At 37.4% G+C, this 19,072-nt stretch overlaps 3 protein-coding genes across 6 annotated transcripts in view; 2 read left to right on the forward strand and 1 right to left on the reverse strand.

Annotated features, from left to right (window-relative positions):
• Positions 1-5,663: 5,663 nt before the first annotated feature.
• LOC125776449 (valacyclovir hydrolase-like) lies at positions 5,664-7,859 on the reverse strand. The gene is made up of 3 exons (XM_049448368.1): positions 7,190-7,859; positions 6,871-7,126; positions 5,664-6,728 (listed from the first exon to the last, which is right to left on the reverse strand). The coding sequence occupies exons 1-3, from the start codon at positions 7,692-7,694 to the stop codon at positions 6,632-6,634; spliced, it is 858 nt and encodes a 285-aa protein (XP_049304325.1). The 5' UTR covers positions 7,695-7,859; the 3' UTR covers positions 5,664-6,631.
• Positions 7,860-11,057: 3,198 nt separating this feature from the next.
• Positions 11,058-11,975, forward strand: LOC105222810 (phosphatidylethanolamine-binding protein homolog F40A3.3). Its single transcript, XM_011200291.2, has 3 exons — positions 11,058-11,210; positions 11,278-11,612; positions 11,724-11,975. Exons 1-3 carry the CDS (start codon positions 11,151-11,153, stop codon positions 11,860-11,862), a joined length of 534 nt encoding a protein of 177 aa, XP_011198593.2. The 5' UTR covers positions 11,058-11,150; the 3' UTR covers positions 11,863-11,975.
• Positions 11,976-15,429: 3,454 nt separating this feature from the next.
• LOC105222809 (neurexin-1) overlaps positions 15,430-19,072 on the forward strand; it is a 33,347-nt gene continuing 29,704 nt past the window's right edge. For 3 of the 4 annotated variants that reach the window (XM_011200287.4, XM_011200288.4, XM_011200289.4), the window contains exons 1-3: positions 15,435-15,589; positions 16,534-18,669; positions 18,798-18,931. In XM_011200287.4, the coding sequence (XP_011198589.2) occupies positions 17,839-18,669; positions 18,798-18,931 (965 nt within the window). In that variant the 5' untranslated portion in view covers positions 15,435-15,589; positions 16,534-17,838. Of the gene's footprint in view, positions 15,590-16,533; positions 18,670-18,797; positions 18,932-19,072 lie in introns of all 4 variants that reach the window. The other variant, XM_019989145.3, reaches the window with a different exon arrangement.

Here is a 19,072-nt window from a genome sequence, read left to right on the forward strand (position 1 = left end):
AATGGATTCCACAGTAGAACACCACGGAAGAAACCTTTTATTTCTGAAAAAACCGGAAACTTCGTTATAAAGTTAGCCAAAAAACACAAAGAAAAGGAAACGGATTTTTGGAAAAAAGTTTTATTTACAGATGATTCTAAATTCACCCTTTTTGGTAGTGATGAAAGGGCCAAAATTTGAAGGAAAACTAACGCTACGGTTGAACCGAAGAACGTAGTATCAATTGTGAAGCTCGGTGGCGGCAGCGTAATGGTTTGGGGAGCTGTTGCGGCCTCTGGAGTTAGAAAGTTGGACTTTATTGAAGGTGAAATGGACTGTTATAAGTATAAGTCTCTGTTGGAACATAATTTGAAGCCTTTGGTGGATAATTTACGGCTCGGTTCCGGTTGGATATTTCAACAAGATAACGATCCGATACATGCGGCGCAAATTGTTAAGAACTTGTTGCTTTATTATACTCCAAGGCAATTAAATACACCACCTCAAAGTCCAAATATGAATATTATTGAACATGTCTGGGAGATTTTGGAGCGCAAAATTAGAAAGCACCAAATTTCTAGCTCTGCTATACTCTAAGAGCGCATATTGGAACCTTGGAACAGCATTACATCTGCAGCGTTGACAAATTTAGCAGAATCAATGCCACGGCGTCTTCAAGCAGTTATAGATGCCAATGGGGGCCCAACTAAATACTAAAACGTCTTAATAACTAGCATTTTGTAAAGTTTTCGCACTGAACTAAGATATTTTTGTACTGCATGTAGACTTTTGTCAACACAATATTTGAGTTTTTATTCCATAAATTTGTAGTATTATATTAAATAATGGATTTTTTAAGTTTGTTGTTACTAGAAATAAGGTTAGAATAACACTGCATCAACACATTTTTCTAAAAAGTTTTTGTACACTCACATCAAAGAAAACAGGGGGTGTATGTAGACTTTTGTCCGCCACTGTACATATGTATAATGCATATGTACAATGCAATTCAGATCTTGATATTTCACTTAGACTTCACATACTTAATTTTGATATTTTCGAACTTTCGGGTAACTTTATACCATATACCGGCCAATATATGAGTTATCTTATTAAAATTGAGATTTGGGTTTAGTGAACCCAAATCCCATATAACTAACAAGCCTTATAGGTACTCCCCTCACTTTCATTCTTGCAAGTTGCAAGGGTATAACTTGGCGCTTCCTTATTTGTTTACTAAATATATTGAGTTAATAACATAAATGATAATTCAATTAGTGCGATAATATAAATTTATTTTTATCGTTTCCGTATATGAATGTACATATGTATTATAACAAATTGTATGCTTACTCATATGTACATAGTTAGATCAAACTAGAAACAACAATAAATAAAAAAAATAAAATAAATACTGTATTGTATGTACACATGTCTATTTTTGTTATTACTGAACCTCAGTTTATTATAAATCAGTTCAATGCATTTATACATATACATATATAAACATTCATATGTAGTATTATTTGACAGTGTATACGACTCACTTTATGATTTGCAAAATGTTGACGAAATGTTAATAGTAAAATGAATAATCATCAAATACTGTTAAGGTAGTTAACAGTGCAGTTACTAAAATATGTCATTTACAGGAGAGTCTTGAAAAAGTTAACCATACGATATGGAGGAGAAAAGTTTTTTGAAGCAAAGGGTGTTCCAAAGTTCATGCAGGATTGAAATTAAATAGAGAACAGGTGTTTGTCTTTCGATTTTAATTTTTTTATTGAATCAGAAATTATATAGGGTAGGGTTATTTATGGAATAACACATCGGACGAATAGTATCCATGGCTTTCCATATGCATATGCGCTCGTTTGATGCAACACGTAACCCCATAGAAAGAAATGTAATGATGTTAAACAATATGATCTAGGGTAAGTAAGTAAGGATACAAATTCGTATCACCAAAACGAGAGTACACGTCCTGGAAATGTCTCATGAGTGTAAACGAAGTGCTTTGTCTTGTTGAAACCACGTATCGGCCATATCAATATCATTTAATTTCGGCAAAAAGACAAATGATGTCGTGATATCGAGCACAATTAACAGTCACTGTCTCTGCCTCCAGCACAAAATATATACTTGGTACACCAAATATTGACAGGTTGTGGGTGCATGTTTTTCGAAAATCAACTGTGGGTTCTCAGAACCCCATGAGCGATTAACAAATCCATTAAGGTGAAAATGCTTCTTCGCTCAGGGTGATTTTACTCGAAAAATTTATTATTCGAAGAAAATGTGTATAAATTATAAACAAATTTGATATCCACGGTCTTTAACCTGTCGCTGACCACTTCAAATACCCGGCATGGGGAAAGTCGGAAGAGTGGTCCCACTACTGAAACCCGCCAACAAAGAGGAGTCTTATCTTCCGATAACTATCCTTTCCCCAGTAGTGAAAACAGTTGACCTTATTTCATCATTAGAGTTTAGCAGACAACCAGCATGACTTCGGCAAAGGGCACAGCCTTCCCACAGCACTTAGCGTCATAAATACCTAATTAGCTTATGACCAAAAACCATCTTGCTAAAGGACGATCCTCGTAGCGTTGGAGTTGTCAAAAGCTTTTGACATAGTCAACCACACAACGCTATAATCCACGTTCCCTCCAGGGGTGAAGAGGTGGGCTATGAATTACTTGAGCGGTTCGCAAACGGGTAACCCACAGGGTGGTGTTCTCTCCCCGTTGCTGTTTAATTTCTACATTTCGAAACTCCATCAACTAACAGAGGGAGTTTCTATCACGTCGTACGCTGATGGTTGCACGTTAATGATGTCGGGCAATGGAATCGATGACAGGTGCTCAAAAGTAATCGGTTATCTCTCCAACCTTCGTTTGTCAGTCTTTTGCTGCAATTAGCCTAACACTCTTCCTCACTAAATCCACATCGACCATATTCATAAGCTGTAAGAATGAGTACAGACTAGACCGACTGCCAACAACTGTAAGAGTTCAGGTGTGATGTAAGTGAGGAAAGTATTCTGATCACCATTCACTTGGGAGTGGTCAGAAACGATTCTTTTACATATGATTCAAGCAGCTCACGACTTCCGGTCTTTGTCCAGGTATTCTCTGGGTAGCCTAAGAACATCCGTTTGAAGGCGAAATATCCCCTACATAGGGTTGTACGCAGGGTTTGGGACCCGCCACGTAAAAAAACACCCCCAGTTATAACCAGCCTCGGATGAGAGACTCTCATTTTGATGACGACCATAGAAAACGAAATAAGGACTACGAATTGAGGGCATGCACCTGGAATGTCCGGTACCTTAATTGGGAAGGTGTCGCCTCCCATATGGTTGATGTCCTCGTGAAAATAAAAGCTGAAATCACCGCAGTCCAAGAAATGCGATGGACGGGACAAGGACAGAGGCGAGTAGGGCCTTGTGGCATTTACTACAGTGTCCATAAAAAAGAGCGCAAGTTTGGTGTGGGATTCGTGGTGGGAGAGAGACTCCGTGGCCGAGTACTCTCATTCACTCCAGTAAATGAACGTCTAGCCACAATCCGCATCAAAACGAGGTTCTTCAGCATATCGCTGATTTGCGTCCACGCCCCGACGGAAGAGAAGGACGATGTGACCAAAGATGCCTTTTAAGAGTGCTTGGAGCGCACTTATGAGAGCTGCCCCCGCCACGATGTCAAAATCGTGCTTGGCGACTTCTACGCCAGGGTGGGCAAAGAAGGTATCTTTGGCACTACGGCCGGTAAATTCAGCCTCCACTAGGAAACATCCCCAAATGGGTTGAGGCTGATCGACTTCACCGGGGCCCGAAATATGGTTATCTGTAGTACTAGATTCCAGCATAAGAAGATTCATCATGCTACCTGGCTGTCTCCGGATCGAAAAACCACCAACCAGATTGATCATGCTGTGATGGACGGAAGACACATCTCCAGTGTTTTAGATGTGCGTGCGCTCCGAGGTCCTAACATCGACTCGGACCACTATCTTGATGCAGCCAAGATTCGCACCCGCCTCTGTGCAGCAAAAAACGCACGCCAGTAAGCACAAGGAAGGTTCGACGTCGAGAAGCTGCAATCACAACAGACAGCCGAACGATTTTCTACTCGGCGCGGAGTGCCGTGTCGTAGCGGAGAGAAAACAGGCTGCCTCGGGATAGACACAGAGAGTTGAAGAGGGAAGCGAGACGCATTTGCAGACAGAAAGAGAAAGAGGCCGAAATGCGTGAGTATAAAGAGCTTGATAAGCTGGCCGACACCCAGCAAAAAAATGCGGCGGCTTACAGAAGGTTTCAAGACCGGAGCATACTCTTGTAGAACCCCCAAAGGTGATCTAGTCACCGATGCCCAGAGCATACTTAAATTATGAAGGGAACACTTCTCCAGCCTGCTGAATGGCAGTGAACGCACAACACCAGGGGAAGGCGAACCCGATTCCCCAATCGATGACGAATGAGCAGATGTTCCATTTCTCGACCATGAAGAAGTTCGAATAGCAATTACCCGCCTGAAGAACAACAAAGCGGCGGGGGCCGATGGATTGTCGGCCGAGCTATTCAAACACGGCGGCGAAGAACTGATAAGGAGCATGCATCAGCTTCTTTGTAAAATATGGTCGGTCGAAAGCATGCCCGACGATTGGAATTTAAGTGTGCTATGTCCAATCCATAAAAAAGGAGGCCCCACAATCTGCGCCAACTACCGTGGGATTAGCCTCCTCAACATCGCGTATAAGGTTCTATCGAGCGTATTGTGTGATTAAAGCCCACCGCCAACAAACTGATTGGACCTTATCAGTGTGGCTTTAGACTTGGCAAATCAAGAACCGACCAGATATTCACCCGTGAAAGGAGAACACACACCACCTCTTCGTCGATTTCAAAGCTGCTTTCGACGGCTGCTTTTCTAGCTGCCTTTATGCCACGATGTCTGAATTCAGTATCCTCGCAGAACTAATACGTCTGTGTAAGCTGACGTTGAGCAACACCAAAAGCTCCGTCAGAATCGGGAAGGACCTCTCCGAGCCGTTCGATACCAAATGAGGTTTCAGACAAGGCGATTCGTGCGACTTCTTCAACCTGCTTCTAGAGATCATAACTTTGAAGTTGAAGATAATTTCGTCTATCTTGGAACCAGCGTAAACACTACCAACAATGTAAGCCTGGAAATCAAACCTAGGATAATTCTTGCCAACAGGGCTACTTCGGACTGAGTAGCCAATTGAGAAGCAAATTCCTTTCTCGAAAAACAAAAACCAAACTCTATAAGTCACTCATAATTCCCGTCCTGCTATATGGTGCAGAGGCTTGGACGATGTCATAGTTTTACGCAGGGGGTGTGACAGTTGAACTCAGGTGAATGATCCTATCTACATCCGTTTGGGGAGCAGATGTATTGTATATTATGTGGTATCATTAGGTATTATTACGTAAGTCAAATATTAAAAATTTCGAATTGTTACACATACTTGAGTTTGTCATATTCTGCAATAATTAAAAATATTTTGTAATTTTATATTTTTTTGTGTGTAGATGTAGTGAAGGTCGTTTAAAGGCAAAGTCAAAAGATTTGATTGCAAAATATAATTTGGGTGATCCGATCGCGATTATGTGCCGGTATTAAGAGCATAAACTGTTAACTAATTGCAAACACAAATAATTATAACATATTTTTTATATATTTTATTTATATACATATACATGTGTTTATAAATATATCTAAATAGTAAAAAAGTTTTACTTTTCACTTAAGACGAATTAACATTTAAACAACACATTAGCACAATCGGTTCTGTTGGCTGCGGGATTACCAAAAGGTCATCGAGGATATACATACATATATATACGTACAGGGTTTGGCCGGAAAGTAATAGGACTTATTTTCTTCCGTCGCGACGGCGGTGCAAGCCGAAAATGCAGCGTTTGTTAGAGCAGAGGTACACGATTAAATTCTGTGTGAAACTCGGTAAATCTGCGACAGAGATGTTTGATATGATCAAGCAGGCTTACTCAGATGTTGGTTTAGCAAGAAGAATTGTGGTTTGGTGGCACCCGGCCTTTTTGGAGGGCGGGAAAGAGGTCGCTGATGAAAACCGTGCTGGGAGACCGACAATGTGACTCGTGTGCACAAAGTTTTGAACTTAGACCGTCGACTAAGTATTCGTTTAATTGTACAGATGTTAAATTTATAAAATTCTGTGGTTCATGACATTGTGACGGAGCACTTGAACGAGAGCAAGGTGTGCGCGAAGATGGTCCAAAAAGTGCTCACTGACGACCAGAAATTGCGGCGAGTGGCAGTAAGCTAAGAAAATTTGAACATGTGTGGAAGGGACCCCCAATTTTGGAATAACGTAATCACAGGTGACGAGTCATGGATCTTTTAGTATGATCCCGAGACAAAGAGGCAATCTTCCGAGCATTTTGAGACGAGAGAGGGGATCCAAGCAGCATGTGCCTCAGCTCTCAAGTTTATGCCAGAGAATGCCTTCCGTGATGCCTTCAATGCTTGGAAATCGCGCTGGCAGCGCTGCATCGACGCAGAAGGACCCTATTTCAACTCAGTATTATTACTATTACTTTACGAACAAACCCTGTATATCAAATTGTTTTGCTTTCAGTACGATGTTAGGGCTTTTGCGTTAAGAAATCCGCTACCAATTTATTGAACTCGTCTGCATAACGTAGATGAATATTATGTTTGCCTTCGGGGAATTCATAATATCTAAAAATTTAAAATGTATGCATTAATTTTTAATCACAAGTAGTTGAAATATTATGGAAATATGAAGAATATATAATTAAATAACTAGTAATCACAGAAATATACATGTTCCTAAAACATTGAAAAAGGCAAAATTTCTTACTTGCAATCTTTTATACGTTCCCTTAGATATGGTATGTGCTCGGCATCAATCATTGGATCCTTCTTGCCATGCAATATAAAAGTTGGCGCTTTTATTTGGTTTACTTCTGTGCAACAATAACCTCCTTTACGATCTTTATAAATTGCAAGCAGAGCATCAGTCAACGCAGACCACAATTTTGGAAATCCTTCTACACCGTATACTTTCTCCATTGCTTCACGATTCCGTTGTGACCATTTCTGCACATCGCGCAAAACTGTAAAATCCATTACATGCTGTAAAATAATTTGATTGTGTTAAAATGTTATTGTGTATTTGCCTCGCAATGTTTTTTCGTCTTCAGCATTCAAATAAGCACCCGCACCCCATATAACTAATTTTTCGACACATTCGACAAAACGACCCGCCACAATGATGGCAGTTACGCCGCCATTACTCCATCCTAATACAGAAAATTTGGGTCTTCCTAAAGTATGCATCAGCTCTACAGCACAACGTGCATCGTTTTGTAAAAAGTCGTGATCAAAGCGTCGTTCTGGCGGTACCGACTTTCCATAACCGGGCGGATCCCATACAATTATTGTATGATTTGGTAGCAGCTCAGGTAGCTTTTCAATTTGTGGTTTGAAATGTGACCAGCCAGAGCCAAGTCCACCAGGCATTAGCAATACGTTTTTGTCCCCTTTGCCCCTTTGTACATAATTGATGGTGATGCCGTCACTAAGTTTTACTTTTGTTTCTATGTGATTATTGCGTTGCGATATGGTACAATTTACCAACGGCTTTAGGATTCGGCTATACAGATTTGGTCGTACTTGGAACATTATGCAATCCTGGATGGAGTAGAAATAACGTCCAGTGGCTTAATGATAAGCAGCAAAATAGAATGAAGAATGCCGACACCATTTGCCGATCATATTATTGTCGTTTGTTGATAAGCGTTGCGGATAAGAAATAGTAATACCAGTATGAGCTCAAACTAATTATTGTAATCATAAAACAATTAATATCACACTTTTCCAGTGCCTTTCTTAACGAACTAAAAAAATTATATATAGGCATTGTATACATATATGAATACAAACTATCAGAATGACGAGCAAGTTGGTTTCCGGAAGACAATCGGTTTGTTCCTGCGCGCATGTGATAACTTCAGTAAAAGTTCTTAAATAAGTCTTAATGAAACACGTCTTCTTTGGCAAAGTCGCATCACTGCCACCCTCACAAAACCCTTTTAATCGAAAACCTATAATATGCCATAACTAAGCACTAAATTAATATTACAGGTAAAACTGTTTTTTGGGACATTGAATTGTTGTAGCAATTTTGGAAAAATGTGAGTGGCCCCCATATCTTTTAAACCACTAAAGCTACAACAACCAAATTCGCCTGGCGAAAATGTTATAAAAGCTTCTATCGACAGTGTGAAAATTGATAAAATTATGTGATAATACAGCCCTCCCCCTATAATGGTACTGTTAAAAACTACTAAGAGCACAACAAATCAATAACTTCGCCAGAGTCATTTTACCTTTAAAGTAGCCGGGGTAAAAATTGAACGATGGGCGTGGCCCCGCCCACTTTTAGGTTAAATCCCATATCTCCATACTTTGACTTTTTACCGAAAGTATCGGTCAATGTGTGAGATATATACATATGTATAATGCAATTCAGATCTTGATATTTCACTTAGACTTCACATACTTAATTTTGATATTTTCGAACTTTCGGGTAACTTTATACCATATACCGGCCAATATATGAGTTATCTTATTAAAATTGAGATTTGGGTTTAGATACACCCGAACTTGGCGCTTCCTTACTTGTTTACTAAATATATTGAGTTAATAACGTAAATGATAATTCAATTAGTGCGATAATATAAATTTATTTTTATCGTTTCCGTATATGAATGTATGTATTATAACAAATTGTATGCTTACTCATATGTACATAGTTAGATCAAACTAGAAACAATAATAAATAAAAAAAAAAAATAAAATGAATACTGTATTGTATGTACACATGTCTATTTTTGTTATTATTGAACCTCAGTTTATTATTAATCAGTTCAATGCATCTATGCATATACATATATAAACATTCATATGTAGTATTATTTGACAGTGTATACGACTCACTTTATGATTTGCAAAATGTTGACGAAATGTTAATAGTAAAATGAATAATCATCAAATACTGTTAAGGTAGTTAACAGTGCAGTTACTAAAATACGTCATTTACAGGAGAGTCTTTAAAAAGTTAACCATACGATATGGAGGAGAAAAGTTTTTTGAAACAAAGGGTGTTCCAAAGTTCATGCAGGATTGAAATTAAATAGAGAACAGGTGTTTGTCTTTCGATTTTAATTTTTTTATTGAATCATAAATTATATAGGGTAGGGTTATTTATGGAATAACACATCGGACGAATAGTCTCCATGGCTTTCCATATGCATATGCACTCGTTAGATGCAACACGTAACCCCATAGAAAGAAATGTAATGATGTTAAACAACATGATCTAGGGTAAGTAAGTACGGATACAAATTCGTATCACCAAAACGAGAGTACACGTCCTGGAAATGTCTCATGAGTGTAAACGAAGTGCTTTGTCTTGTTGAAACCACGTATCGGCCACATCAATATCATTTAATTTCGGCAAAAGGAACTGGGTTATGATGTCGTGATGTCGAGCACAAGTAACAGTCACTGTTTCTGCCTCCAGTACAAAATATATACGTGCATGTTTTTCGAAAATCACCTGTGGGTTCTCAGAACCCCATGAGCGATTAACAAATCCATTAAGGTGAAAATGTGCTTCTTCGCTCAGGGTGATTTTGCTCGAAAAATTTATGTTAGAAATTTTGAGAAAGAATTTATCATTCATTATTCGAAGAAATAGTGTATAAATTATAAACAGATTTGATATCTTCTTGACTTTTGGAGAAAGCTACCTAACCACGGTCCTTAACTTGTCGCTAGCCCCTTCAAATACCCGACATAGGGACAGTCGGAAGAGTGGTCCCACTACTGAAACCCACCAACAAAGAGGAGTCTTATCTTCCGATAACTATCCTTTCCCCAGTAGTGAAGACAGTTGACCTTAACTCATCATTGGAGTTTAGCAGACCACCAACATGGCTTCGGCAAAGGGCACAGCACTCCCACAGCACTTAGAGTTATAAATACCTAAATAGCTTATGACCGAAAACCACCCTGCTATGGGACGGTACTCGTAGCGTTAGAGTTGTCAAAAGCTTTTGACACAGTCAACCACACAACGCTATTTGAGGACATCTAATAATCCATGTTCCCTCCAGGGGTGAGGAGATGGGCTACGAATTACTTGAGCGGTTCGCAAACGGGTAACCCACAGGGTGGTGTTCTCTCTCCATTGCTGTTTAATTTTCACATTTCGAAACTCCATCAACCAACAGAGGGAGTTTCTATCACGTCGTACGCTGATGGTTGCACGATAATGACGTCGGGCAATGGATTCGATGAGATTTGTTCAAAGGTAACCGGTTATCTCTCCAACCTTTCTCGCTTCTTTGCTGCAATTAACCTAACACTCTCCCTCATTAAATCCACATCGGCCATATTCATAAGCTGTAAGAATGAGTACAGACTAGACCGACTGCCAATAACTGTGAGATTTTAGGTGTGATGCTAGGACAACTTGTGCTCCTTTAATCCTAATACGATAATAACTGCCAAAGTACATAGCCGCAACAAAATCCTCTAGTCGCTAGCCGGCAGCACATGGGGATATGACAAAGAAACGTTGTTGACAACATACAAGACAATCGGCCGTCCGGTCCTTAACTACGCCACAGCAATGCACAAAAAATGGATCAGCTATAATCCGGATTATTGTTACGAGCCCTAAAGCGTTACAAATGATCATTATAAGAAAGCTAATGTGGGAATTAAGTGTTTTCCAAAAATAGTTTTTGAAATCATTTATGCAGGTGTGACAGTGGAACTCAGGTGAATGATCCTATCTACATCCGCTTGGGGAGCAGATATATTGTATATTATGTGGTATTATTAGGTGTTGGATCTTAGTTGAATATATCGAACACCGTGCTTTATCAAACTTCCAAATCATAGAACAAACTGATTCACGATTTATGCTGATACTGTTAACAGTAATGCAAGTCAGAGTGACTTACTAAAATGGGACCAATGATAAGCAAAAAGTAGGAGATATAAAAGTTGGATTTTGTTATACTTGGATTCAGTCATATTCAAGCAAACAGTGGAGGTAGACGCAAAATGGAATCAAGTGGCATAATTCCGGAAATTATTGACAATAAGCCTAAAGGTTTACTGCAGGTGACTTCCCAATTTTATTTCTATAAGAAATAAGTCAAAATAATTATGAATATAATAAATAATCCAGGTTACTTATCCAAGTGGTGTTAAAGTAGAACTTGGTAAAGAACTGACCCCCACTCAGGTAAAGGATCAACCCACAGTCAGTTGGGAGGCGGAAGATGATGCTCTGTATACTTTGTTTATGGTAGACCCCGATGTACCTTCTCGTGCCGAGCCAACTAGTCGGGAAATTTTACACTGGTTGGTTATTAATATTCCAGGCAATAAAGTAGCGGAAGGTCAAACTGTTGCGGAATACATTGGTTCTGGTCCACCAGAGGGTACTGGCTTGCACCGTTATGTTATCTTTGTCTTCAAGCAGCCGAACAAGATTGAGAGTGAAAAATTCATTCCAAAAACGTAAGTCAAATATTGTATTAAAATTTTCGAATTATTACACGTACTTGTATTTGTCATATTATGCAATAATTAAAAATATTTTGTATTATAATTTTATATTTGTGTGTGTAGGTCTAGTGAAGGTCGTGTAAAGGTGAAGTCCAAAGATTTTATTGTAAAATATAATTTGGGTGATCCGATCGCTGGAAACTCTTATCAGGCGCAATACGATGATTATGTGCCGATATTAACAGCACAAGTTTTTAACTAATTACAGAAATAAAAAATTGTATGATATGTTTTGTTTACTTTATTTAACAATGTACCACATACATATGTACATCAAATAAATAAAATGTAAAAAATTATTTATTTAAATACAAATTGTTTACCTTTCACTTAATATGAATTAAAATTTAAATAAAACATTATTGAAAATCCCCCACCACTATCGGGTTTGCTGACGGCGTGATTAGCAAAGGTCATCGTAGTTAGTTATCGTTAAAAAGTGTATTGAAAAATATTATATTTTCGTGCTAAATGCATTAGAAAATTAATATGCTTTAAGCACGGTTTAAATTAAAAATAAATAGCTTCTTTACGTTTGATCATTTCTTTAAAAGCAAAAACTAAAACTGAAACTTCAACTTGCAAAGAAAACTTGTGAAATAAGGGATACCTCATTATACATAAAAATATATAATGAGTGAATATTGATTTGTTACAATCGTATTCAGCTTTTACAAAAAATAATTTTAGACGAACTGGTAATAACCCCTAAAGCGTTACAAACGGCCATTAGTAAGAGAACTTAATAAAGCAATACTTTTTTCCCACAAATAATTTTTTTATTCATTTATCGAAGCGGTGTGAGAGAATTGACACCCACTCAGGTAAAGGATTCAATCTACTGTACGATACTTTTATGTATTGTAAAACTTTGCTGTAAACAAAGTAGTTGACAGATCGCGCTCATATTTGGCATAGTAAGTATGTACAGCCCTACCAACTTAGCAAGTAAACTTTTTTGAAATATCATTTTACCCGGGTCATTTAATTACAATTTCCGTGTGCTTTTTTGTCTTTGATATCCGGCGCCGTGAAATTGTTTATGGTAGGCTGAAGTGGTATTACCGGTATCATTTTGAATTGTCGCTTTCCGGAGTGTGTAGAGTAATTGGTATTATGAGGTACTGGAACTATAAGAATATCCTTGTTAAGAATGTATCGGAAACAATGTATTATGGAAAAAAATATTTTATTAATTTTTTAAATGCAACTAGATTTTTTTTGAAATAAACAGTTATATCGTATCTTGGTCATTTATGAGCCATAACAACTCAAAGTTTCGTTATTACCAAAGCTTCGTGATGACTGACATGCGCATTACAATGATAAACATTTGTGTAAAGTGCAAAGTTTTCAATAAAAGTGAGAGCTGAGTGCGGCGTGCAAAATCGCTTAAATTATTAAAAATTGTGCAGAAAAATAGTGATAAATAATGAAAGCCATGTTACGATTGTATGGCATTTTTCTTAAATAATAAAACGTTCGAGCCGGCTAAATTCAAACAAAGTATTCGTTTCACAGCAATTGAAACGAAAAAATTAAATTTTGTAGTCAATAAAGTGTTAACTTTTTACATTCATGTTGTTGAGAATTACTTTTATTTAACCGTTCTATGTGATGGAAATTCATTGCTGTGGTTCTATATTTATGGCATTGATAGGATTGTCATTAAAATGTTATCAATTAAAAATAATCTTTATTATAAGGCATTTCACTTTTTTGTATTATTTATTAATGTTTTTGTTATTCTTTTTCATTAAAATAAGTTTCTGTTAAGTCACGTATGAAATACTGTTAAGTGGGTTTTTTGTTTATGACTTCTGCAAACTTCTCATTCCAAATAGTTGCCGTAGTACTACAGGTATATTTATTAACCCGTTGACGTATCAATTAGCGCAACAAAATTCGCTTCCAACTGTTCGCACGCAACTTGCGCAACAAACCAATTTTGATGCTTACGAACTGTCATAAAATAAAATACTACGATTTAATATGATCATTATAAAACTGATCTGCAGTAGATAATGCACTCAATTGAAGCAATGTTTTTTGTTTACAATATCTACACACCACGAGCCAGGCTCGTGTAAATACGTCAAGGGGTTAAGCAAATGCTTAAACGCACGTACATAAACATTGTACATATGTATGTGTATTATAAAGGGTATCCCAAATTAGGAAAATTAATGCAAGATTTTAATTTGCCGCCATTTATGAAGAAAAAAAAAACAAACCGACAGCTGACTTTCAAAAATAATGAAAGCTTGGCGGTGCTAGTTCAAAAATTTCATACAAAATATGGTTGGAGTAGTGTTTTAACTTCGTCAACTTGCGTTAATTTTGGAACACCCTGTATGTGGATATGTGTAAGTGTGTAAATATGTATGTTAAATATATTGTTTGCTTAATAGGGTGATCAAATGCGTTAATTTAAGGGACAAGCTAGAAAAACGTTTTTTTATGATCTTTTTATCGACTTTTTATTGCTTTAAGTAAATAAAAATAAAAAGCATTTTCAGAATTTAATGCAATTCAACAATCGGTGATTCATTTTGAAAGTTTTTGTATTTCCATGATTCCGTAGATTCTCCAGAAGAAAATATTATTACTAAAGATGTACAAAAAAACGCTTTAAGAAAAACGTCTCTAAAACCGATTAGACCACATTAAAAAGGGTTACCAATACGCTTATATGTTTTCAAAAACATGTACATTCAATATACATACTAAATATGGAAAGAAATGTATTTTTTGAAATTTGTAAATGGATATAACACCTTAAATTATATATATATTGCGCTCTATACTTTTTTATAATATCATCTGCTTAACCTGATTACAATTTCGCTACGTAATCCCTATCCAGATTTGATTCTGATATATAATCTTTTTTCCTATCAATCGAAACACAACTTTCTAAGTAGTTAAATTGAAACAGCCCGCTCATTAGTGTTACTATTTGATTATGTTGATAACGACACGTAGATTCACCATTGAGCAATGTGAGAATAAGCGTAGCAACGACCGTGGAAAGCTCCTCATGGAAATTTGAATCTTGACGTATTTTCCCACAAAAATATATATCAGCCCAAATAGTTTTAGTTTATATAAAATATAAAATAGAAAGATCGGTAATTCACAAAAAGAGAAGATTCACGAAATAACCAAGTACCAATACTAAAAAAAATTATTTTTTGTCAAACAAATTATCACCCTAATACATACAATATACATACACATGCAATTGCATATACATGCAGGTTATGAACCTCTCTGCTTGTTGGCCATGCACTGTACTCTTTTCTCAACTTGCGAGTGTCAACCACCGAAAACTTTCGTGTGTAGGTGTAAATATGTGTACATATGTATAAATCAAGTTGATGATTGTAGGCAAAAATTACTACGAGCATGAATGAGTACGTGTGTGTGTTTGTGTGTGTGCAAATATGTGGGAGTACATCTGTGTGCCTACATACGGCCGCTACCGCAACGCCTCATAAAGACGTCAAAGTAAAGCTCAACTGTCGACTACTCTACGATGTAACGGCATGCTGCTGCCACGACCAACACCAACACCAACACCAACACCAATACCAATACTAAAAACAACGCCAACACTACACGACGACGACCAATTTTCGTATTTTCCTTTATTTTGTGAATAGAACGAAATGAGCTTTCCACATTATGTCCTATAGCCCAAACTTGGAGAGCATGACATGTGTGCGTGTGTGTGTGTATAAATGTTAACATCCCGTTGAAAACTCTACGCAGGAATACACAGGGCTGAAAATTGCAGTCTAGTTTCGTCGCGATTGCAGTGTGGATCGATAATAGAACAAAAATTGGCAGAGTGAAATGTGAAAATTGTGGAAAATTATTTAATAGAAAATCCTTCATTGCAGAATAAGCAAAAATATGTACTTAGTGTGAGTTAAAGGGAGAAATAAATATATAACGGAAATAACAAATGTGTTAATATTTTTAAAGAAATTTTTAAATGAAAATATTGAAAATTCGCTTAAAGTGAAAATCAAAGAATTTGCGTATACTAAATATTATTTTTCCATGAACCGTACAGGAGCAACGAGCACTTAAGGACCTGAAAAGTGGTACTTCATGACGTGCGTACGTGTGTGCGTGTGTTTTATGGGCAAAAATCAATGGAAAATTTATATTTCGAATTAAACGCTATTTAATGATTTGTATAACAAAATGTATTATTTTCTCATAATCCAATTGTATGCGGTTAACCTTTCGTGTTCTTAATCGGGCATATAGAAATGCTAAAAATTGTACTGAAAATTTGCTTTGGTAAATTTTTTCACCAATTTTAGTATGTACATGTACTTAGATTGAGGGGCCAAAATGATTGCGAACGAAATGTGGCATTGAGCGGTAAGGGTAGACAGTTGAGCTTTCTACGCATCTCCGCGACCCTCAAAGCCTTTGCCATCACATTGTTGTAACCTAAAAACAACAAACATTAGTAGCACTTGAGTGGTCATAGCCGTAGCCACTGGTTTTACAGCAGCAGCAGCAGCCGACGTAGGAGCTCTAGCAGCTGCTACGAGCATTTGGAGGCTATGCCATCAAATTAATGTGAATGTGTTAATGTGATTAATGAGGAATAATATTGAAGAGTTAATAATAAAAAATTATAAATTATAATGTAATTTAAAAAAGAAATAAATTATTATAATAAAGTAAATAAAAAAAATATAAAAATGAAAACGTAGAAATATCTATTAATAATAATTAATTTGAAGTTATTTGCCTTACTATAATATTAATTGCTTAAATAAAAGTAAATATAAGTAATAAAAACCTTAAATTGCCATAAATATGTGAAAAATGTATTTTTTACTTGCAGCGAATATTCAACAAATGTGGTTATTAATGCTTTTTGGCTTTCTCAAATAAAATAAAATAACATAAAACAATGAGTGTAAAGCGTAGTGTGAAAAAACGTTACGTTAAACGTAAAAATATAGTATAAAACAAAAACAATCTATTAGCTAAGCAACCTTAAAATAATTAACCAATCAACTACGTAACACCGACCAACCGTCCGCTTCAATTTCGAAAATTACTTAGTTAAAACGTGTAATAACTTAGCATACTTAATAGCATACTCAATAGCGCTGCCCGCTTCAGTTCACCTATGCGCGTTCATATAAACAACCAATACAGTGACGAAATCAATGAAAAATTCCGACACATAACAAGAAAGAGAGGTGGAGTTCCACGAAACCACGATAAAAACGCTCTGTGTACATAAAAATCCGTGAGAAAAGCTCCCGCAAAGCTTTTGCAGCAAAAGAAAAGACGCTATAAAACAAACTGTAAAAACAAACACACGCATTGCTGCACAAACAAACAAAAACAAAGACTAAAAACTAAAATAAAGCATAATCAAAGGAAGTTAAAAGAGAGAGAGAGAGAGAGTGAGAGGTTTGAGAGCGTAAATTCAATTCAATGAAACTTACACGCGATTGAAATGCACATGAGAAGCAGTTATAGTAGTACGCGACGGCACAAACTCACATATCCTCGTAAACAGCACACATACTTACTGACACACACGTGCCTGAACAACGTCAGAACGCATACATACAAACAAACAAACAGCTACACAAATTACGTACGAGAGATTTTGTCAAATGTAAAGGAACTTCAAGGATTTCAAGATATATACAAATTAACGACAGCGATATGCTAGACTCAATAGCAAATGCTGCCGAAGTGTAAAAAATAGAAACTCACAACCACATCCGGTAGGAAAAACAAACACATCTACTTATGTGCGGGTAGAAACATACACACACAACTAAAAAACTTAACAAGGACATCGGGAGTGAAAACTTGAAGGCGAAATGCATTTACTGTTAATAAAAGAAAAAACTGAATAAGAAGTACGACTGTAAAGGAGTGGGGATATAATTTAAATAATAGTGTAGTGTGCTTTTTGGCGTAGAAGCAGCTGGTTTGTTGTATGCCATCTGCAGATTCAAACTGTAGCGTTGAATTCGCGTTGAAGCATAACACTTTGAACATATCAAAATAAAAACGTATATACACACACAGACACACTTACACAATCATACAGTATACACGCAACGCAACGCCGAAAAATATGCAACACTAGTGCAGTGTCACGCTTGAAGTCAGCAGCAGAATGTCCTTAGGCGAACCTTGTGAGCTGCTGCCAGGCAGCACAGTGCGAAGGAGGAACAGCAATTTCAGCGCATTTGCAATGAGTGCCGTTAGTTACCCCTCTAACGGTACCACAACATGTCACGGTAGCAGTAGTTGTGGCAGCGGCTGCTGCATTAGTGGTCGTCTCATAAATCGGCATAGCAACGACTACAGTAGCTGTTGCAACAACAACAACAACAATAGCAGGCAACAACTGCAAACTATACAACAAAAACTGCCACTTCGGCAAACATTGCGGCAGCAAAGGAACAATGGCAATATCAATGCAAACTACAAATTCAGAAACAGCATCAAAGCAAAAACAGCAACACCAACAACAATAACAACGAGCACATCAACTGCAGTGGCACAGCTTGTGGGCTGCCCAGAAGCTGGCGACGATGTGCCGTCACACTCGCCATATTCAAGTTGTGGACGGCTGAAACAGCGCCGAAAGTTGAAAACGCTGTTGCCGACAAATGTGCCCGCCTCGGCGTATGCCCTTACCGGTTTGGTGCTGTTGTGTTCGGCGCTTCTATCGCCATGCCATGCTTTCCAGCTGGATGGCTCACAAAATTCTTTCGCCCAATTTCGCAAATGGTATACGGGACTCAATGGCTCGCTGGAGCTGGAGTTTAAGACTGAGCAGCCCAACGGCTTGGTGCTTTACACCGATGATGGTGGTACATATGACTTCTTCGAGCTGAAACTGGTGGAGGGTGCATTGCGTTTGCGTTATAATTTGGGCGGTGGAGCGCATATCATAACTGTCGGCAGAGAATTACATGATGGCCATTGGCATAAAGTGCAGGTAAGTGGGTGTATGCTTGGTGCTTTGGTCCACAGTGTGAGGTTAGATGTAATGCAATATGTTTGCATTTGTTGCTTTTGTATTTTTTGTTACGTAAATATATTTGAGCGCTATCGTTATGCTTGTAGGTGTTGCGCAATGACGAACAAACATCACTGATTGTGGATGGCGTGTCGCAGAGCAGTACGACCAAGGGCAAGGAATTTCAATTTGGAAAATTTGCCACCAACTCTGACGTCTATGTAGGCGGCATGCCAAATTGGTTGGTTATCTACCGAGAAATATCAAATGCTTTGTCCTCTCACCGAACTATTGCCATTGAGGCTAATTTTGTAGAAATCGCGACGAATTTATAAAAAATTTAAGAATTATTTTGTCAAACACAGTTTGCAACTCAAAAGCT

This window comes from Bactrocera dorsalis, chromosome 2, assembly GCF_023373825.1.
Source record: "Bactrocera dorsalis isolate Fly_Bdor chromosome 2, ASM2337382v1, whole genome shotgun sequence".
Lineage (NCBI taxonomy): Eukaryota > Metazoa > Arthropoda > Insecta > Diptera > Tephritidae > Bactrocera > Bactrocera dorsalis.